This window comes from Squalius cephalus, assembly GCF_949319135.1.
Source record: "Squalius cephalus genome assembly, chromosome: 17".
Taxonomy (NCBI): domain Eukaryota; kingdom Metazoa; phylum Chordata; class Actinopteri; order Cypriniformes; family Leuciscidae; genus Squalius; species Squalius cephalus.
Window position 1 is genome coordinate 18,993,742 of NC_137138.1, and position 22,044 is coordinate 19,015,785.

At 38.6% G+C, this 22,044-nt stretch overlaps 1 protein-coding gene across 13 annotated transcripts in view; it reads right to left on the reverse strand.

Moving 5' to 3' along the window:
• Positions 1-22,044, reverse strand: part of nrxn2a (neurexin 2a) — a 387,404-nt gene that overhangs the window by 20,207 nt on the left and 345,153 nt on the right. For 10 of the 13 annotated variants that reach the window (XM_079898733.1, XM_079898732.1, XM_079898730.1 and 7 more), the window contains 2 exons: positions 3,643-3,814; positions 302-391 (listed from right to left, as the gene is read on the reverse strand). In XM_079898733.1, coding sequence (XP_079754859.1) covers positions 302-391; positions 3,643-3,814 — 262 coding nt within the window. The remainder of the gene's footprint in view (positions 1-301; positions 392-3,642; positions 3,815-22,044) is intronic. The other 3 variants (XM_079898723.1, XM_079898726.1, XM_079898734.1) reach the window with 1 other exon arrangement.

Sequence of the window (22,044 nt, forward strand, 5' to 3'; positions counted from 1 at the left end):
GGTTAGTCAGGGATTATGTTTAAGATTAAACCTTTATCTCTGAAGTGGTGCAGTTCTAACTTAAGAATATGATATGAAAAGCACAAGCCACATGGAAATGACCAATTGGATTTAGCTTGTATGTGGGCAGCCACAATTCACAGTTTGTTTTGGCCCACTGTATGCCAATGCAAAAGGTTTGATTTTTTTGGAAGTTTATAATTCAAAATGGCTCGCAGCTTTGCGGTTTTAAGGGAACTGCACCTCTTACAGAGCCTTAATAAGTCATTAAGTCATTGTTTAATTAATCCATTTTTATTACCTTTGTCGAGTAGCCACTCGTCAACTACCCGACCAAGTCTGTATGGAATTCTTTGCCTGGCTATTGCAAGCCGTTCATTATCAATGTTCCCTTCAAAGAATTTAGAGAGACAGATAAGAGGTTAATATCTGGAAGTTCAAGCGTCACATGGTTAAAAACATGGCAACAAGACTATCAAGTTTAGCAAGTTAGGAAGTCTAAACGAGCTTTATGCTGGTAGTTATGTTGTTTTAAGGTGGATTGCACTTAGTTATTAGACAGTTTAGAAGCTTGAGACTAATTAGAGCATGTTTAATTCTGTTTAGAAAGCTTTGAGGACATATTTAGTGATCGTTTATCTTCTAGTTTTGGTCTGTTAATTGTGATGTCATCTTAGCGAATAATACTTGAGGAAAATTTCATACAATCAATAGGACAACAAAGATATCAGTGATAATGTCACATATTATAATGTGAAGCTATACAATGGTAGTGTTAAAACTGCTCCGGAAGACATTTTCTGGTCTCTACAAGAAATCAAAATGCGAACAAAGCAATCAGTTCTGCATCTAGTATCAACATCTTGAGGTACCTGCATAAATTAGCAAACGTGTAATTATAAAAAGACACAAAAGCTGTGATCGACTCGGTGTCATGGCTGCCAGATAAGAGACCGTTCCCTTTTTCTGACAGATCCCTTCATCAGAGCTAAAATGAGCTTGCGGGTCCTGTTACTCACTCAAAAGAACAATCTCTTAATTTCACCGTTTTCTCTTCTCTGCTCTCCACCATTGTCCTGTCAAAATCCACGTTATCCTAATGCCTCTTATTACAATGGCTCGGTCAATATTTTTGACACGCAATGGCGTTTATGTCTTCTAAAATATCACTATATAACTTTGCAGCGGCCGTGACATTCCCAGAACCTTTCCTTCATCAAATTCAGTACATGGGGCAATAACATATAAGAGTGTTCATGATAAAGAAAAATGTAAAATCTTTTAAAAATCTACTTCAAAGCATGTGCCAACTTCTAAGAAAAGAACTCTTTGAATTCATGTTGTTTTCATACAGTTTGATTTAAAAACATTTGTACCATTTTCAATAAGACTTAATGACCAATTTCAATAAACTCAGCATTTAATGACCATGTGACATGGTGTAATAGTAAATACATAGTAAAAGTAAAAATTAATGAATGAATAATAGAGATTCTAAGAAATAATAATAAATCAAAATATCAGATTAGATATTAGATATCAGATTACTCCCCCCCCCCCTTAGAAATGTAAAAATGTAGTTTAATTAAAAAATTTAAAACTATTTTTTTGTAGAAAAATATGCTCATCCTAAAAGAGGTGTATTTAATAGACAACAAAAAAAGATGAGAGTAGCGCCATTGACCCACATACTACGAAAGTGCAGAAATTCAGACACAGCCATTAATAAGTCATTATGCAGTTAAAACTATTCTTTCTTGAAGGAAGATGTTGGTATGCCATGCGTTAACAGATTTTTTTTGACATACCACATACTGTGTCATGTTCCTTCTGTGACAGCCGTGTGAGATACAAGCCTTTCCGTTCGTCCTACCCACCCTGCAACCTGAATGAGGGCCAAACCGCCCACTCCCATAAGCCTGTTAAAAGAGCTCATGTGTGGTAAATTCTGTGCTGAACCTTCAAAGAAAACTTGAAATAGGTCTCGTCCGTGAGCAAGCGACAAAAAAGGAAAAAACAAACCAATCAAGTCTGATGGATTGCTATTCACTGATTTTCACTATTCTTATTTATAAGGCAATGTAATGGTGTGCTGAGCAAAACACAGAGGCGAGCGGTCAGTTGTGCCTGTGTCCGCAGGGAGCAACAAATCTGCCACCGGGGAACATATCCGGTTATCTAATCCTCCGTTTTAATTAACTGAATTAATCGAGCCCGCTAATCTAAGAGATACACAGCCAGCTTCGTTTACACACGTGAGCTTTGCGAGTGTTGGATGACACGCAAGACCAATATCATCGTTTTTAAATCCCTGGGATGACAGGTGCCACATAAAAGCCGTGCCATTCCATTTAAATGCGCATAACTCAGTTTTAAAGGAAGCATGACATGACTGTGACGACTTTGAAGCTGGGCTTTATCCCTTCGCTTTGGAAAGGCCGCCCCATCTGACTCTCACCTCCTGAGGGGGCTTAGGGGGAGACTTGGCGGATGGGAAGCCTATGTCGCAGCAGTAGAAAACCAATTTTCCCTTTCAGAAATCAGACGGAATCTCAAGCCCGAGCTGCAGGGACGCAGCGCCATTCAACCTCTGGCAATTTCGAAACAAGACCCCACACGCGGGGGTGGAAGGAGCGTAGCAGGTGAGCAGAGGCGCCGCTTTATTTGGCTAGAGCTATATTTTTGCAAGGACTTCTTGACGCTGCACTAACCCGGCGTGAAGCAGCACATCTGAGAAACCGATTGAAAAAAAAAACGAGGACGGGAAAGACAGGATTGCTATTAGAGACGGAGAAAATGTCTTCCTGTGGAACAGCATCTATGAGAGGAAGGCAGCTCCCTGAGCACACAGTGGGGAGAGAGAGAGTTTGCTCAAGTTTAATTGGAAAGCACACAAGGCCAGGGGACTGCAGAGCGAGATGTTTGTATAGGACGGGGACGGTTCATGGGAACGACTACTGCAGGGTTGAGATCATCAATCAAGGCTTGTTACAAAAGTTTAAGGCTGTGCAATAACAGTTTACGGCGCCGACTATACCACAACTTGGGATATTCGAGGGTACAAAGAGCAACCTGCGAGAGGCGTTTTGGCTAACGCTAAAAAATGAAAGCGCGCTTTGTGGTTCAAAGTTCAGGGATGGTGGATCTTCACAGGCACAGAGACACCTTCTTCAGCCAGCCTAGAGCAAAGCTGGCTAAAGTTGAGAACTGTAAAGGATCCAAATCCATCTCGGGCTGAATGTATTAGGCAAGGCAGCTTGGGGGGAAATGTGTCAATTTGCATTTGTTATTAGATTGTGCATGCGGTGGTTATCTAGGCGCTGCATGTGGTGACTCATAAATTCTCTGGGAAGAGTTTGAGGGTAAAAATGGCGCACTTCAAACCTAAATAATTTGCATTTGAAATTATAAATCAATTTGTACCCCTCAATAAGGCATGCCTCCAACATGGATGCAAATCCAGGCCAATGGCTTCAAACAACGTCCCACTGATTTGCGAGTGGAAATATACATGCAGTGTCTCTCTCTGACCCCATGTGTCCAGTCCCAGGGGAAGCTGCTCCCAGTATTTCTACCAACCACACGTGTAATGGGATCCCTCCCCCCCCCAGATGGCTTTCCTCGTCCTCCACGGGGACTTACCTGATGGGAAGCGCTCAATGACGGGCTGGTTATCCACTTGGAGGGTGGCGTTGCCACCGCTACGTGTAAAGCGAACCACGTGGTACTTGCCGTCGTTCACGGTAACAGCAGGCTCATCTATGGTGATGTCATCTGTGCCCACATTGAAGATCACGCTGACCTTCCCTTGTTCCTGTGTAAGAATGGACAATTTATTCATAGGTAGAGATTGAGGCTGAGTCATGATGGTTGACTAGTCGATAAGTGAGGTTGACTAGTTTACTTAGATTGCAGGAACATTTGGTCTTGTGTACTTTTTGTCCAAATACACTTTTTCACTATCACCAATTTATTTAATCATTTTATTAATAATGTCCAACAGCATGAATGGATACATCACAGGTGTATTCTTTTTTCATTGACATTGTAGTGAAAACAATAAAATAAAATAAAATAAAATAAAATCCTTTGCCTTCCAAAATGTAATAACTAGCATTTAAAGCTGCAGTCCGTAGTTTTTCCTCTTTGTCGCCATCTCTGTTCGAAATCTGCAATTGCAGTTATTCACGGAATTATTTTTTACGTGGGTTGTGCCTCGGCACGACACAGCGCGGATGAATCCAATGTTTTGAGGATAATGTGAGTCTGTCAGTCACTGTGCAGATGTGGATACTGTCATTCGGAATCACAGATTATACTTTTTGGAAGTATGACCAACATAAGAATGTTCTGAACAAGTAACTAAGGGAAAAAAAGCATTGCAGTAAATCGCGCCGATTAAATCTAACGATCGCTTATCATATCACGTCAAACCGTGCAAATTATACTTTATTCTCAAATTGTTAATGTTAACAACATCAGCATTGCGTGACTACATTTAATGCCCTTACGATATTTATCCTTTGCATGGGCCCGGTTGGAGTCTCTTTTTTTCTTTAGCCACTCCGAAGTCCTTTGCATTTTACAACGGGTGAATCTCCAGTTGTCACTGGTGATTGTCGTTTGAACCTTTCTGGATCCGCCATCAAATTGATAAGTTTAATTATATCAAGTGCTGTGAGAAAAGGCTATAAATTTCCACCTCCAACATCCTCACACGCAATATAGCCTATTAGCCGAGACACCTTCTTTATGTGTACAGATGTAATGTAATGACGCAAAGACATGCTAAAATTTCCTGTGGAAATCCACCAGTACCACTGGAATTAAAAACATTATTACAAGCTTACCATTTTGAATCGAGCTACGGCAAGCAGATAGTTTTGAACACTGGCTGGTTATGTACTTGCTCAAAAATTTATTTTGGATAATTTTAATCTAAAAAAGTTATGGAATGCAGCTTTAATGTACCATAAATGCACATTAATGTACCTTTTTTTTTGACATGACTAAAATTACAGCTTGTTTGCAAATGAAAATAAAAAATAAAATCAGCCCCTGTGATGAGTCCCATAAGTCGAAGAAACCACCATATACATGTATTTTTTAATATATATATATATATATATATTAGAGATGCATTAATTAGTGTGCTGACAGCTAGACAGTTTGCAAAGTTGTTCAGGCAACCACCAACAAGTCGATTTTGAAAATATATAGTTTTGCACGTGGATATAACAGTTAGATATAACATGCACCATCACAAGACCTAGTATTGGATATGACAATAAAATGAAATGAATGATGGCGAGAGCGATGGGGAATATCTTGCGAGCAAAGAGAAACATCTGGTCATGGTACAGTGGCTCACCCTTGGGAGAGGAGCTCAGCAATGTCCTTTGTAATGCAGGAGGGGAAATGGTGTGTGGCTCCATGTTTTGCATTCATCACCGCTCTTTCTCACAAAGGCGCACACACACACACACACACACACACACACTGACTCGCCAGCTACTGACATCCTGACATGTATAACTACTGACAGTTTCCTGCTGTTTTTATTTTAACAGTGATTCATTCCCTCCCAAGAACACTTCCACCTGCCACTAGCCAACTCTGGGTGGCGCACTTTAACGTTCAACGCCTCAGAAATGCTACCTCATTCTTATAGTCACATTGTTAGGGTGTAACTTTACTATTCCACAGCTTTAGCATGGGCCACTATCAGTCTCTGGAAACAGCCAAAGCATCAATAAAAAAGTGCTTTGTGTTCTCTGACAAAGCCACAGATTGATAAAACTTCCACACACCTTTAGAGTTTGGATATATTCCTTCCTTCCTCTGACCTCAACTGACAGGTTCTCATTGAGATGCTGATGTCTGACAAATATCAAACAGAGCATGAGGTGAATGCAGAGTGTGTTCTGGAGTCTAAAGGGCGGAGATAAAAAACTAGCGAGTGTGTGCTAATGCTGGTCTGATATTGACATCTCCTTACCATACCAATGAGGGCTAATCTACTGAATGAATACACAAGAGGATTTTAGCCAAATGGCAAACTATACTTTCATACAAAAGTCAAGCTAAAACAATAACAACAACAAAACAAAGAAGAGAATGTGAAAAGTTATGTTTTCATAGAAGGACATATTCTCAATATGTTTCAATAATATTTGGCAAATTTCAAATAATCTAATGAAATTTCATGCTGGCCCAGCCTGGTTTTTGCTGGATGCTGATTGATTCTTACTGGTTAAGTAAGTTAAAATGCACACCAGTATCCAATACTGCTGTAGGTACTTCGACAGCTACAATGAGTAACTGAAATTGCCCCAAAAGAACTAATTCAATTTGAATGTCAGTTCAAACGCACTCTGCCGTAACAGACTCACTGTACCATCACAATCCATTTTGTTTAAGTAAATCCAGGTAGAAGAATGACAGGAATGAAAAAGTTTTTTTAACAGAGAGTTTAATGCTTCAGTTGTTCGGATGGAACCATGTTATGAAACACTTCATCAGTCTCCTCACTCACCATTTTGCTCTATTTTTCATTTGATTTGAGATAGGCCTACTCTTTTCTAGTCATACGATACTGGGAGTAAAATGTCTCACTCGGTATGAAAATCAACGAGATGTGTATAAAAATGCTTGACTTGATCACAAAAATAAGGGCATGACTAACTATGACAGAGGAAGCCAATTGACAGGCAATTATGAATTTTACATTTGGATAAACTGGACCTCTTTGCAGAAATATAAGAACGATGACTGAGACACAGTCCAAAAACATTAAAGGCCAGATTTACAAACAGCTTGCGCCAACACAAGCCATTTTTTTAGCGTTCAAAAAACAACTGTTAGGATTTACTAAAGACATGCAGTGAAAAATTAGCACTGAAAGGTGTGGACGGTTATTTTTCCAGCTGACCCTTTTGCATATGCATTTGTAGAAGTTTCCCTTTAACCCTTGTGTTATGTTGCGGGTCAATTTGACCCGTTTAGATTTTCTAGTTGTTGGAAATACTGGTTAACCTATGTTTTTTTTCTTGATATTTTGTGACTTTTTCTCATTTATCATCATGAACATGCATGCAAAGTTTCAACATGCTGGTGTTTTTTGACATATACAAACAAAATTACTGTTCCTTTCGTGATGTTCGCGGGTCAATTTGACCTGCATATTTTAACGCTCTAAGGCAACTGTACGGATCCAAAATAATAACATTTCTTGGTTATATTTTGTTATTTTATTTTTTTACTACCTTATGAAGCTAAAACACTTATTTCAATACAGAAAAATATTTTGTCAGGCACAGATGGTAAAAATTACCTATCATTTATTTTTTCAAGCTACCTGAAATAATATTAAACCTTTTTTTTTTTCCTTGATATTTTGTGACTTTTCCACATTTATCATCATGAACATGTATGCAAAGTTTCAACATGCTGGTGTTTTTTTTTTTTACATATACAAACAAAATTACTATTACGTTTGTGATGTTCGCAGGTCAATTTGACCATCATAGGCAGCTATTCAAAAGCAACTGTACAGACACAAAATAAAAACATTTATTTTATGTATGTCAGGGCATCAACTCCAGTTCTAAAGTGTAAGTGTATCTAAAAGTGCTCTAACCCAAACCAAACACACTTGAAAAAGCTAAATCACAAATTACAAATGAAAATTTTTGACAGACACAGATAGTAAAATAAGCTCTCATTTATATATTCAAGATATCTGAAATATATTGAGACTTCGACATAGACAGCAGGAAAAATTAGCTCAGATTAATTGATTAATTGTTCAGTTATGATGTTCTAAGCAAAAAAAAAAAAAAAAAAAAAATATATATATATATATGCAAATATATATAAATATAACGCATATTCAAATTTTAAATAGTTTTAAAAAATGGTTAAAAAACATTTTCATTAAATCATATCTTAAGATATATATTTTTTGGAATATTTGACAAATGTTGATATTAAAAGTTTACAGTTTGAACCTGAATCTTTGTTGTTTTTCATAGTGTGATTTTTGAGGAATTGTATTGAATCCAATGCGGGTCAATTTGACCCGGACCATAAGGGGAGTGCACAGAATTCCAACATAACACGAGGGTTAAAATGCAAAACTTATGGGAGGAGAGTATTTAAACGAATCATGCAAGGTGATTCACGGTTTGCACTAGTCAATTTACTGGTATTTGCGCCATTATTTAACGCCCAAAGAAAAGCATGTCTTAAACCAGATGCTAATTTGCGTAGATTGCGTTGGTCATTATGGAAATTATCCGGCTGCGTCTGTGTTCTTTCATTTGCGCGCTTTTTTTAGCGCTCTCCCGCTAATTTGCCCTGTTTAGTAAATCTGTCCTTAAGTCTTGAAGTTTTGAAGTGTCCTCTAAAGAACTAGCTCAAAATCCTCTGTCCTCAGCAGGAATTAAATACAGAAGGAGTGAGTGTTATTTGTTAAACTCAGCTGTACAATGCAGCTTGAGGACTCACTTGAAAGATGAAGCACAAATATATTGAAGGACAGAGTGAAGAGATGAATAACAGATCCTTTATTCTAAACTACACCACCTGTGGTCCCAAGTAAGGGGCCGATTGGTGCCCTAAGTGCAAAATGACCTCCTAATCTCATGACCATAACAGACGGCCAGAAACAGGCTAATGCAAGCTATCATTCATAGAGAGAAAGAGAAATGAGTGATTTATGATCCAGGGCCTCTGTGTTTGATGCAATACTGATGATGCATATGAGTGAAGGGCATTGTGGGTGACTAATCTCTCTAGAGGCCACTGCTACTGAGGCAGGACAGAATAACCTGTCAACAGGCTGTCACTGCTGACTAAAGTGCAAAACACCTGGCTTTAATGCCCAGATGTCAAACATCTGGAAAAACAAAATAAAACAAAACTGACAGAGGGATTTTTTTTATAAAGGGCAGGAGGTAATGTGAATAAAATGCCCAGATAAACAAGGGCAGAGAAGGATACATGCTCTAGGGTCAATTTACTGAACAGTTGTGCCTCAAAAACCTGCATCTTAATCACAAGTGTAATCTACTTTACCCAGACACAACCTGCACTGATTTAGCAGTAGTTTGCTGCATTCTACACAATCTAACACAATTAAAATAAGGGGGTGATTTTATTGCAGGAGTTTTACACTATTTTTCTATTATAAGTAGAGAGTGACACTGTAACAGCTTTTCATAAAAATATATTTCTGCCTCTATATTTTAGAAAGGACAAAGGTATCATCATATATAAGGGTCCATGGCATCAAAAGGTTTGAAACCCCCCTGAATTAATGTATATTGCAGTAAACATAGCAGCATTACAGTTTAGGTAAGTCATAAACAGAGCACATGTAACTTTTGATGAATATAATCTCCCACACACTGCAACAGTCAAACTGTCGAGCTACACACTGATTTGCCCTTGCGCTGTAATAAAGCTCCTCTCTCTCTCTCTCTCATATGGCCTCTCAAGCACATCAGCCCACTGCTCCTATCTGACCCAGGTCTGACCACACACGCATTGAGCTGCCACATCTGCTGCAGCTTCTATTTGAGCTTGGAGAGTGCGGAGTGTCTAGGAAGGAGGTGGAGCATTATGATAGAAGCTGATGAGGGCAGAAGTTGAAGGAGAGGACAAAATCATCCCCCTCCACTCTTTCACTGGCCCCATGCCCTGTGGGCAACCCCATTGCTGCTTTAAAATGGATGATGTCCTCCACACAAGGTGAGTGAGCGAATGGACGCCAGTGGCGATTCTAAGAATGTTATTAAAGAGGGGAAACTCAGAAGGGCTCAAATGTGTAAGAAAGGGTCAAAAATATTCAAAATTTTAAATAGTGCCTGTCCCTTGTTGCCTGTCAATGACGTAATATCCGCGTTATCCCTGGTTTCTGCTTGTACTGCCATAGTAACCATGGCGACTGATGTGGACAACTGCATCAATAATATTTCTAAATAAATACATTTATTTTTGACTATTTTGCAGTAAATGCTCTTTAAAATATTCAGGAATATATATAACGATAGCTAAATTACTAGAAACTTTAGTAATCCCATTAGTCCCATTTAGGTCCCGTTAGTAATGTTAGTTGCATTAACTAACATTAACTAATAATGAGCAATACATTTGTCACAGTATTTATTGATCTTTGTTAACATTAGTTAATAAAAACACGACTGTTCATTGTTAGTTCATGTTAGCTTAGGTCCATTAAATTATATTAACAGCTTAGATTCATATTCAGACAACATTGGATTTTAATAATGTATTAGTGAATGTTGAAATGAACATAACTTCAACATAACACAAGATTTAAAAAATGCTGTAAAAGTATTTTTGGTAACACCGTAACACTTTACAATAAGGTTTCATTTGTAAACATTAGTTAATGCATTAACTAACATGAACTAATAATGAGCAATACATTTGTTACTGTATTTGTTAATCTTTGTTAATGTTAGTTAATAAAAATACAGCTGTTCATTGTTTGTTCATGTTAGTTCACAGTGCATTAACTAATGTTAACAAGATTTTAATAAAGTATTAGTAAATGTTGAAATTAACATTAACAAAGATTAATAAATGCTTTATAAGTGCAGTTCATTATTAGTTCATGCTAACTAATGCAGTTAACTAATGAACCTTATTGTAAAGTGTTACTGTATTTTTCATTGTTAGTTCATGTCAACTAGTGTAGTTTACTTCTGTTAACAAATGAAACCTCATTGTATTGGTCACATTACTTGCCACTTGGGATAAGGGTTAAGTCGGATAGAGCAGTTTTGTTCTCCTCCTGAGTGTTTGGCTTTCAACGACCTATTGAGCGTCCTGCCATTGAGTGTCAGCTGAAAGCTCCTGGTTTTGAAAAGCTTTGCTAGATCTCACCAGAAGTCATGTTTCTCCCACTATCCCATGTTGGCCCAAACCTCACCAAGACAGGCTACACTCTCCTTCTCATTACTTAATCATAATCATTTTTTTTACACCCTTATAAAGAATTTTGTAGGATGAGTGCTGTTCAACATGAGGAAGCTCAACACCTTTTGTACCATTACAGCCCAGCAGGACATGATTTATCATGGCTGTAGAGCTGCCAGAAGAGACGGGACGGCCCAGACGCAGACATCTGCTCGCTGCTTAGTTACTGTATCACAGATACTGCAGATAGTCTGGAGAGATGGGAAACAGAGACAGTGCAGAGCTTTGCAGTATTGCTTAGATGTTTTTGTTTGTGTGTGTATGAGAAACGAATGGGAGAAATAATACTGCTCAATATGGCAACTGTAGAAAGGGAAGCCTGTCTTTCAATTAAAGAGCCAATTGCATTTTTTTAATAGAGGCATTGGGCCCTATTTTAACGATCTGAAACGCAAGTATCAAGCGCAAAACGCAAGTAACTTTGTGGGCGGGTCTTGGGCGCTGTTGCTATTATACCGGCGTGATAAATGACTCTTGTGCCCGACGCAAATCTAAAATGGGTTGGTCTGAAGTAGCTTCATTATTCATAGGTGTGGTTTGGGCGTAACGTGAAATAGACCAATCAAAGCGACATCTCACATTCCCTTTAAGAGCAGGCGCGCTTGTTCCATGGCGGATTGGTATTGTAACGGCGGATTTGCCAGACGCGTGCCAGGAGCGGTTCACAGCCGAGGAAACCGACGTTCTCGTCAGGGCCGTAAAAGACAGAGAAGTGAAATTAACTTCGGTTAAACAGGCGTATGATAATTTGGGTAAATGTGTAAGCTAGATGTATGCTTTTATAATAAATTGTCTGTCTATCTATCTATCTATTGTAATAATGTATGATTTGCAAAAATGAAAACTGCTGCTTCTGTGTAGATTAGAGAATCAAAGTGTATGCGCATTGTGCACACGCTACATTGATTATGGCCAAGCATGCGCCCTTAAAATAGCATATGAATAACATGCGCAACGCGCCACTGACTTTAAACTAGTTTTTTTCGGTCAGTGGCGGAATTGTTTTCTAAACCTGCAAAATAGCATGAGGGAACGTTTGCGCCGGAACACGCCTCCTCTTTAAGCTGAACTGCCCCGGGGAGCACAAGTTCATTCCCTAGTTTACCGACGTGCTTCTGTGGAGGGAAAAGTCCGCTGTGCGCGGGTGCAAAATAGGAATGATACATGCGTCGGTGTACAAAGTCAATTGCGCTGGGTGCAAGATAGGGCCCATTATCTGTTAATTTTTTAAACTCGAAAGCATTTGCATTCGCTTGACCAGCCTAAAATACTTATTGTACCATGATTTGAGCTGAACAAATTAAACCTATTATAATCAATGCTGCCAAAATGTATTGCTGATTAGAAACATACGATTGAAAGGAAACATATTGACACAGTTTTGGAGATTTCAGAGTTTTCCCCATTAAGGGACCATGAGCTACAAGTCTAGTCTAAAATAACTGAACGAACTGATCCGCCTTAAAGGGACGTGTAATGAAGTTCTGATGGTGTTATGTTTGAACATCTTGCCAATAGGTCAGATATGAAATCTGAATCCATACTGGTCCTGTTGTCCCTCAACATTCCGATTTCTTTTCACTACCCTATGTGTGGGGATAAAAACAGCCATCAGTTCTTGGATTAAAAACATGATGAATACACACAATTTCTACTGATTGAAATCAAGCGATCAAAATGTGATATCAACCATCATGCCTCATGAAAATACACACTTAGCCTGTAGGCTTCAAAGCACTTCATAATGGAGATGCCGTTGTTTTCAAAATCACTGTTTAAACGTACAGTATGGAATTTTTCGCCGCTAGGGGTCGCTAACCTCTTTACAATAACAAAGGCGTAGTTTGATGACGCAACATTTGCTAAGAATTATGGATCTTGTCGGCAAGCCGACCGATCTAATAATGTTTATGGATGACTGAATACATTGATGTTTTTATCATGACTGTGATATGAAGCAGTTCGGGATTGCTAAGAGACAACTATCAGCTCCACACGCGACGCGAGTCCCGCGGATATAAAAGGAATATGGACATTTCATTCTACCGAACTACACGCTAGTGCAGAAGTACAACTCACAGGTCAGTTTATTAGACAAATTAAACTTGTGAGGTAACGCAGCGCTGTTTCACTTGGTCTAACATTACACTATCACTAAACTGCATTTGAATGTGTTGAAATGAATGTGTTAGTTCGTCTGTATAAGACTAGCAGTAAGCTAGATCAACAATAGAATAACATACAGATCATATTCTAACATTTTATCATTGTTGAACTATATAACATTGATTAGTTTTATGTAAATATGCTCATCTGTTTAATAAAGTAGGCTACATGTAGGAGCGGTCGAAGTCTCGGACGTGGAGCTCTCGGCATCTCGAAAACACCGCGCTGATATTGATTCTCGTTTTAGTTCTCCTTTTTTATTCAAAGTCTGCTTGCCATGGTCCATAATGTTTGAACGAAACAACAACAGCGTGCAGATAGACATTACGAACTACACAGTGGTCCACGTCTGTCGCCTTGGTTACTATCAGAGGGCTCTGGTTCATAGCTCTGGTTGCTATGGCAGTACGAGCGGAAACCAGGGACAACGCGGATATGACGGCATTGACCGTGACAAAACGGAAATAAAGAAACGGGACGTGTCTTCGAATTAAATTACAAATTTCTCCTGGTTTGAAAGTTGTTGGAAACAGTCGGGATAATGTAAGTACACAACTAAAAAAAATATATAACATAGATATAGTGATTTTTGCTATTTTTAAAGCAAAAAAGTTACATATTGTGCCTTTAAGGATCGCCTCCTGCTCGAGACTGCAAGAGGTTAGCATCCTTGGCACAAAATGATGGCTGCTTCAAAACCACCCAGAGGAAAAATAACCAGCTGGGAAAGATTCATTACCTGTCAGCATTTACCTTCCCAGAGAGCCTATGACCACTATTCAACACTGCATCTTGAGACAATAGCTAAAAACTCATCCTAAAAAGACAACTGGAAGCCCGCAGCGATTTAACTCCAATCGAGGCAGACAACCTTGTTTCGTGGCGACGTGTTTATGTTCTCTCCCTCTAAAATGGAATAGCCCTCTTTTCATTTGCATGAGTGCTTTGAAAACGCATGCCCTACTTTCTGGAGGAGCAAAGGCGAGGTAAAGCGGAGGAGACAATGACTATTAAGGAGGCTAATTTTGAATAAGAGAGCCTGTAAACCCTTGAGGCAAATTTAACCACAGGCTTTTGTTCTGGCAGTTCAGAGTCTATCTGATAAGAGACAGGCTGCTCTGCATATTACCGATAACACTAATTAAAGGTAAACATGTCTTCCCGATCGGTGTGTGGAGGGTGGGCAAGGAGCGTCAAGCGAGGGCCAGCGATTGTGACCTTTGGCAGCGCTGCTCTAACGCATGGGCTCACCTGTCTGTTTACCCACACACACTGCGGGCTAATGGGAGTCACTGAACATGACCTTCACAGTCAATCGGAGTGGGCTTAAAGAGACAAGTGCCATTGTTCTCTCAGGGGATTTGATTTTTAAGCACTGGGTAATTTGACAAAATGAAATAAGCTCAAAATCCCTCTACATATCAAATCATTTGTATTTGGTGTCTAATAGTTCAAATTCTGCCATGCATTTCCTTAAAGCTGCAGTGTGCCATTTTTTTTTTGTCAAAATACTTTCTGCTACCCCAGCTTAAAGCCAGCATGAAATGGAAATTCACCTCGATTCATCTATTATAAAGGGTACGCACGTGATGTCACCGTCGGCCAGAGTGACTGCGGTTACGCCCACTGATGGTACAAAGACTGAGTGGCAGCATTGGTTTTAAGCATGAATCCCGCGAAAAACACAAAACACATCTAAAACGGGAAACAGTTTGAGATTGACTATACAAATAGATTCGACAAGAAATCTGAGGTGCATTTTTACAGACTGCCGAAAGCTACAGAACAGAGAAGCAAATGGATCTCTGCAACTCACAGAAATAACTAGACTCCAGGCAGCGAAACGTGGATGTGCAGTTATCATTTTGTGTCAATATGTTGAATTTTGATGTAAAATCATGCCCTATATATTGTATTGACAACTCATCAATTAAATATTTACTATCTTATCTTATGTTTTTAAATAAACACTGACAAAAAAACGATATGACGATATATATGACACTGATATAAGTGATCACCTATACTGTATTGTGGAAGCTCAAACGTGCTGCGTAACACGAGAATGAACCTCATTGGTTCTCACACATCAAGCGTACATGCTTGAGCTTCCGTTTATCATAACTGATATGTGGGTTGATGAATGTTTATGTGAATAAAAGCCTAAATTCAATCATCATACAATTCATCATATAAAGCGATTGAGTCTCTCAACCAAATTTTGACTAAAAAGCTCTATTCATATGGATTAGTTTTATGATCTCTTCATTAACTTTTTGAAGTGACAAAGTGGTAGTTGCGTAGATGTCATGGAGGGACAGAAATCTCTCAGATTTCATCAAAAATATCTTCATTTGTGTTCCGAAGATGAACAAAAGTCTTGCGGGTTTGGAACGACACGAGTTAAACAAAATCTCATATTTAAATCTTTCACCCATGAGTTTTGTAAATGCATGGTCTAAATCTTATTGTGAACAATTCATCCATGTGTGTGTTTCGCTTTTAACTTTTGTTTACCTTGTAATGTTTAATCAAACTGTCATAACTCAACCTTCCGTTGAAAATGACAGATTCTCTGGTGAAGTATGCCGGACTTCTCCAAGCATTTAGTCTACTTAAATCCTGACCCTCCACAATCGACAGCAAACTTGCATTCATTTTTGAGCACCCATATCTCAAAATCTAATCAATATATCTAATATTTTACATATAGAGTTTAAATAACCATTTTCTGCAGTCCCTTAAAATGACACAAGCTATACCTTTAATTCCATGATTAATTATGATTGACAAACTTGCATGTGAAATGAGTGGTGAATACTGAATAGGCTTTGATATGTAAACACAGGCTGTAATACGTGAATTATGCCAATGACCTGTTCCTATGCCAATTCCTATGCCAATTCCTGAACAACCTGTTTTTTAAACCATACCATAGTTTTATTTAGTTTATGAAAACTGAGTCGTTAAACTACAGCTGCATCCAAAATTGCATACTTCTTATTACGCACTTGAAAGAGCCAACACAAACAAAAATATATCAAACTGCCCATTTTGGTGAGCATTCATTTAAACAGTCTGTTATGTCTTAAGTGAAAGTAGATAGTTTGGCGAAAATTGTATTTGTTATGTATTAATGTGACAGTAAGTGACACTAAGTGAAACTGCTGCTGTCTGAGTCCTTAATGTTAATTCAAACAACAAAAGACAAAGAGAAAATCACTCCTTGCTCTTGAGTAACTTTAGTAGCTTTAAAAAGGTTTTATACAAGGAAGACTATGCACTGTTATTTTACATTGGATTACTTTATTCAATTTCAGTATGTAGCATTTCTTAGTATTTGTTTCTTATTTACTGACTCTTAGATTTTAGTCGACTAAATCTATTGTAAAATCTTATGATATTTAGTTGACTAAAACTAGATTAAAACTAAAACATTTCAGATGACTAAAACTAAATGGCATTTTAGTCAGAAGGCTATGACTCTAAATCAAAATTTGCTATCAAAATGAACACAGATTCATAGGCTACTATATCAAACATGAATGGGCAACTCCTGCAGGGCCACTGTCCAGCAGAGTTTAACTCCACTCTAATCAAACACACCTGAACAAGCTGATCAATGTCTTCAGGATTACTAGAAAACTACAGGCAGGTGAGTTTTTATCAGGGTTGGAGCTAAACTCTGCAGGACCGAACCAGGACCGAAGTTGCCCATCCCTGATAAAGAACATACTTTTTTGGCATTCGCAAAGTAATTACTCATTCAAAATAAGTACCTACTACTCAGAGTATGCAATTCCGGATGCAGCCAAGAGCTGCACTGTGGCCATATGTCTTGAAACCTTTAGCTTCATGTTAATGGCAGCTTTGGGAAATGGGTGCTACAAGAGTTTTCATTAAGATGGCGCTCTAGAGGTAGATGACTGGGACTCATATTGGCCACATTGGCTGGTAATGAAACACATCCTTTTAAGTCTGGATGCTGAAAAAGCTTTTCACTAGAGTGCATTTTTATTCTTGGCATGTCCCACATAAAATTCCCGTCTTTTTTTTTTTCTGCAGTTGAACGCCCTGCCACAATACAGCCTACTCTTCTGGTACTTTCCTCTTAATGAGCTGCTCTGTTTTTGTGTGCGACGCGGATCTGATGCAGGAGCCCACTTGAATGCAAAGTTATTAGCTACCCTCTCATCTGGAATAATGGAATTTATTTTTTTCCATTACTAAACTGCCCTTGTCATTTGCCGTTTTGGGTTAGTGTTCTTGAAGTTTCATGACGACACTGTCTCATGAGATTTTCAAATGAAAATGCAGTGTGGCTACAGGCCGCTTTGTCACGTAAAGTGTCATGACCTGTGACTTTGTGGCTGCACTGAGTCAGACCTCCTAATGTGAGGAATGAAATGGCCTTAATCCACTAGACTACGTCTAGACATATTGCTGCATGGCCCGGCTCTCCCCACAGGCGACCAATGTGACTGACTGTTGGTAATAGGACAGATCAACATTTTTTGCAAAGAGAAAACAATCTCATGAATGGTAAGGCTTGACAGGAGGGCTCTAGTTGTCTCGGTGTAAATGAGCTAGGCGTCCAAGAGACTCATCTTGAAGAGTGAGTAAAAAAAATTATTTGTACAAAACAAATGAGGCCCCGGTAAGTTATTGAAATTCTGGGGAGAGGATGGAGAAAACAAAAGGATAGACGGATGCTATCCTCAGTGCAGCAGAGGAAGAAGAGAGGAGAGAGTCTAATTAAAGTCTGGGCACAGGATGAAGGACTGACTTGTGACTAATCTAGCCTGAAGGCACATCTCTATTGCGGCATGCACATGGGCAAGACGCTGCAAGCAAAAACAGTCTTGTGGCCTGTTTATATTGCAGCGCATGTTAATATTGCATTGATGAGAGGCAGTAATTGCAGGTTAAGGTGGGCGGCTAGGGAACAGGGGGGGCTTTGAGGAGTGGGGGGTGGTGGCTACAACTGCATAGCTATATATTCACATTCTCACAAATTAATACCGGTTGGATTCAGGGCCGGAGTAAGATATTGTGGTAACAGTGGACACAGCGGTCTGAGGGTCTTTCTACCCAACCATGCACCCATCTCATCCCGTTTGCAGTCTTGTCCTGACATCTTTGACCATGAAAACCTATACACGGCCCTACAATGTGCTCTTGGATCTGTGCCCAAATTCCCATATGGTAATTCTGGCCCTGACAACACTTTATAATAAGGTTCTATATGTTAACATATGCAGAATGCATTCATGAATAATGCATTAGGGTAGTATTTATTTATTTATTTATTTTTTTTCAGCATTTCTTAATCTTCTTAATGTTCTTTTAAAAATAATACAGGTATACACCTGTCCATTCAGCAGAAATTATAGAAAGAATATATGTAGAACTTAACCAATAAATAAATTGATTTGAAGTTGAACTAATAAAACCGTATAGTAAAGTGTTACCAAAATAACAGATTTTCAAGAAAGACCATATGATTGGTTAACATGGTTAACACATGGTTAACATGGTTAACATTGGTTATGATTAACATGATTCTTTTTAGTTGTCATATATTTTCCGCAAAAAAAAAAGCAAATCACAATGCACCAGATTTAAAGGGATAGTTCAACCAAAAAAGGAAATTCTGTCATCAATTACCCTCATGTTGTTCCAAACCCATAAGGCCTTTGTTCATCTTCAATACACAAATTAAGATATTTTAATGAAATTCATAGAGCACATCAAATATGGTGAACCATATAAATGTCAATGTGACGCTCGAGAACAAACTTAATTGGTTCTTGCGTCACACAAACATGGTTGAGCTTCCGTTTGTCAAATTTGATGAGCTCTATGTATGTATTGATCAATGTCTACATATAAATTAAATCATATGTGATTGTGTCTCTTTAGAAGAGTATTTAACTAAATTCATACATACTATATGTATTACTTTTATGATCTCTTTATGAATCATCAAAGTTTTGGGTTAATGGACAGGGACAGAATACATTATTTTTTTTTTATACCTTTAACTAACTAGTGCTGCCTGTCTGTACCAATCTATTCCACAATGCTCAAGCGTTTTAGGTGGTTGCTAGGGCATTGCAGTTGCTTATCATTTTTTTGTGAATGATTTTAGTGCATGTTATGTGGTTGCTAGGGTATTCAGGGTGATTGCTAGGTGGTTACTAAGTAGCTCAAGCCAAAAGAGCCCATTCCCATATCTCTATGATATTCTCTGCACTGGACAGGGTTCAGATTCTCCTTTAATTCAAGTCACTCCTTATATGGTTGCAAGTCTCATGTCTGTAGTAAAAATGTTTTAATAATAATGGCAATATATAATATTACTAATGGAATCTCTACTGTATCCAATACACGTGGTTTCATATGGTCTAAAGGAATCAACATTAATAAGCTTCAGCAGGGAAAAAGACCAAATAATCTTATCCACAGGAAGGATGAGGAATGTCACCTTGTACCCCCCCCCCCCTCTCAGTGTCCTTTATGCACACAAGCGCAACTCTGCAGTACTGCCCCAGGCAAGATTCCCATTCCCCAAAGGCGTGCCGTCTCGCATTCAGAGCGCAGTTAGAGGCTACGGCGGGTCGGGTTCTGACAGTGGCCCTGCATATCGGACGACAATAAATCATCCGCCTGCACTGGGCCCGTGGACTGGTAGCCGAGGAGGCACATCCTCTTTATTTAGACTTTTTCTGCTGAATCTTAACAAGGATAGCAGAGCGAATGTGATTCGGAGTGCTGGAAGGAGGGTGAGATGATTGGTCGGGGGTGGGAGGAGATGCAGCAGAGGATTGTGGGATACATAGGTGGGACGAGACATCTACAGTGAGGCAGCAGGGTCACCTGTGTCGCTTTCATTGAGTAATCACTGTGCAATAGCTTCGGTTAAGAGAGTCTGATATGGAGTAGCAACTGCGAAGTAGAGAGTAGGTCCACAGGACTCTCCAAACCACTTTGTCAATGTGAGAGTGACAGCTAGAAGGACCGTTCACACCCACACACACTCAGACGCATACACAAACACTCTCACAACCAGAGCACTGCACGTAATATACAGAAAAAAGAGGCTAAAATTATATAGAGTATCACCAAAAATTATTTGGACACAATGGCTACACTTAAAATGTATGAGTATCACTTCATTAGATAACAAAATATCCAGATTCAGGATCTGCATTACTAGGTTCAAGTGTTCCACTTCCAGTGTTGTAATTGGTAACTAAAAATATTAACTAAAACTTACGTACTGGTAATAGTTGCACTTGTGTGAATTTATGTACCGGTACAGTGTATATATATATATATATATATATATATATATATGTGTATATATATATATATATATATATATATATATATATATATATATTAGGGCTGTCAATCGATTAAAAATTTTAATCGTGATTAATCGCATGTTTGTCATGAGTTAACTCGCGATTAATCGCATTTAATCACACATTTTTTATTTGTTATAAATATACCTTAAATTAATACTTTTCAAGTTTGTAATACTCTAATCAACGTGGGCATGGATAAATATAGATGCTTTATGCAAATGTATGTTTATTATTGAAACCATAGTCAATATAGCATGAAGACGAGACATGTTTCAAAGGTCATAGATGTTTTTCAAAGAACTTGTTCATATCTATTAGACACATGTAGAGAAAAGAAAATAGGCCTACCAGGTTACCATTACTTCTCTTTTTTTGCACTAAGCAATTTACTAACACAAAAAGTTTAGATTTTTGCATGACAGGGCAGCTCTTCTGAAAATGCTAAATGTACATTTAGCATTTATTATTACATTGTAGTTTGTCTCTCTCTGTGCCCATTTTGATTAAGCTAAATTCTCAATAAAACTGTTTTCATTGGTAGGCTATATTTTACTGTTTCTGTTTTCAAACAACGGAATGAATTTGAAATGGTGACTGAAACGCGACCCAATAAACATAACCAGCTCTCCCTTCCAAGACGTTAATCTGCACAAAAATTCTGATAATCGAGCCGTCGTCTGGTGAAATCAAATACACATAAGATAAAGACAATATCCGTGCTCTGATTTCGGCTATATTTGTAAAATTAGAGAAGCAACATAATATCTGTATTTAACTGAATTAAAGCGCTGCTCCTCCGCGCGAGACGCAGAGAGAGAGCGAGAGAGAGAGAGAGGCGCGCGCGCGTGCTGGGAGAGCAGTACCGGCGGTACCGGTAGATTCTCAGAAACTAAATCAGGTTTGGGCGCTTTGTTGAAGGGAAAAAAAATGCTAAAGGGGTCTGCAATGTCGCTAAGTTGCCAACACTGTGTATCTCCATTTCTCCAACTAGGGGTTGGGCCATGGGTCAAACAGAAAATACGCGCTGCGTTAATCGCCCGTTAAAAAAATTAGTGCCGTTAATATGATTTTGCGTTAACGCGTTAATAACGCGCTAACTTTGACAGCCCTAATATATATATATATATATATATATATGTATATATACACACACACACACACACACACACACACACACACACACACACACACACACACACACACACACACACACACACACACACACACACACACACACACACACACACACACACATTTAAGTATCATTACATGATCATTCAGGTGTTTCATGGGCATGGGAGAGGGCATTCCCTGCAGAGCTCTTTTGGTGAGATTTGCTCCCCGCAACTATCTGATGTAGTTTTTCACCACAAATTCTAAAATAAGTTGAAATAATGCGAACTTCAACAAAAACATATTGTACCTTTGATTAACAACCTCTTAGCTCACAGCAAACCTTTCACTTGAGAAAATGTGATGAGACACAGGTGGATGTTCT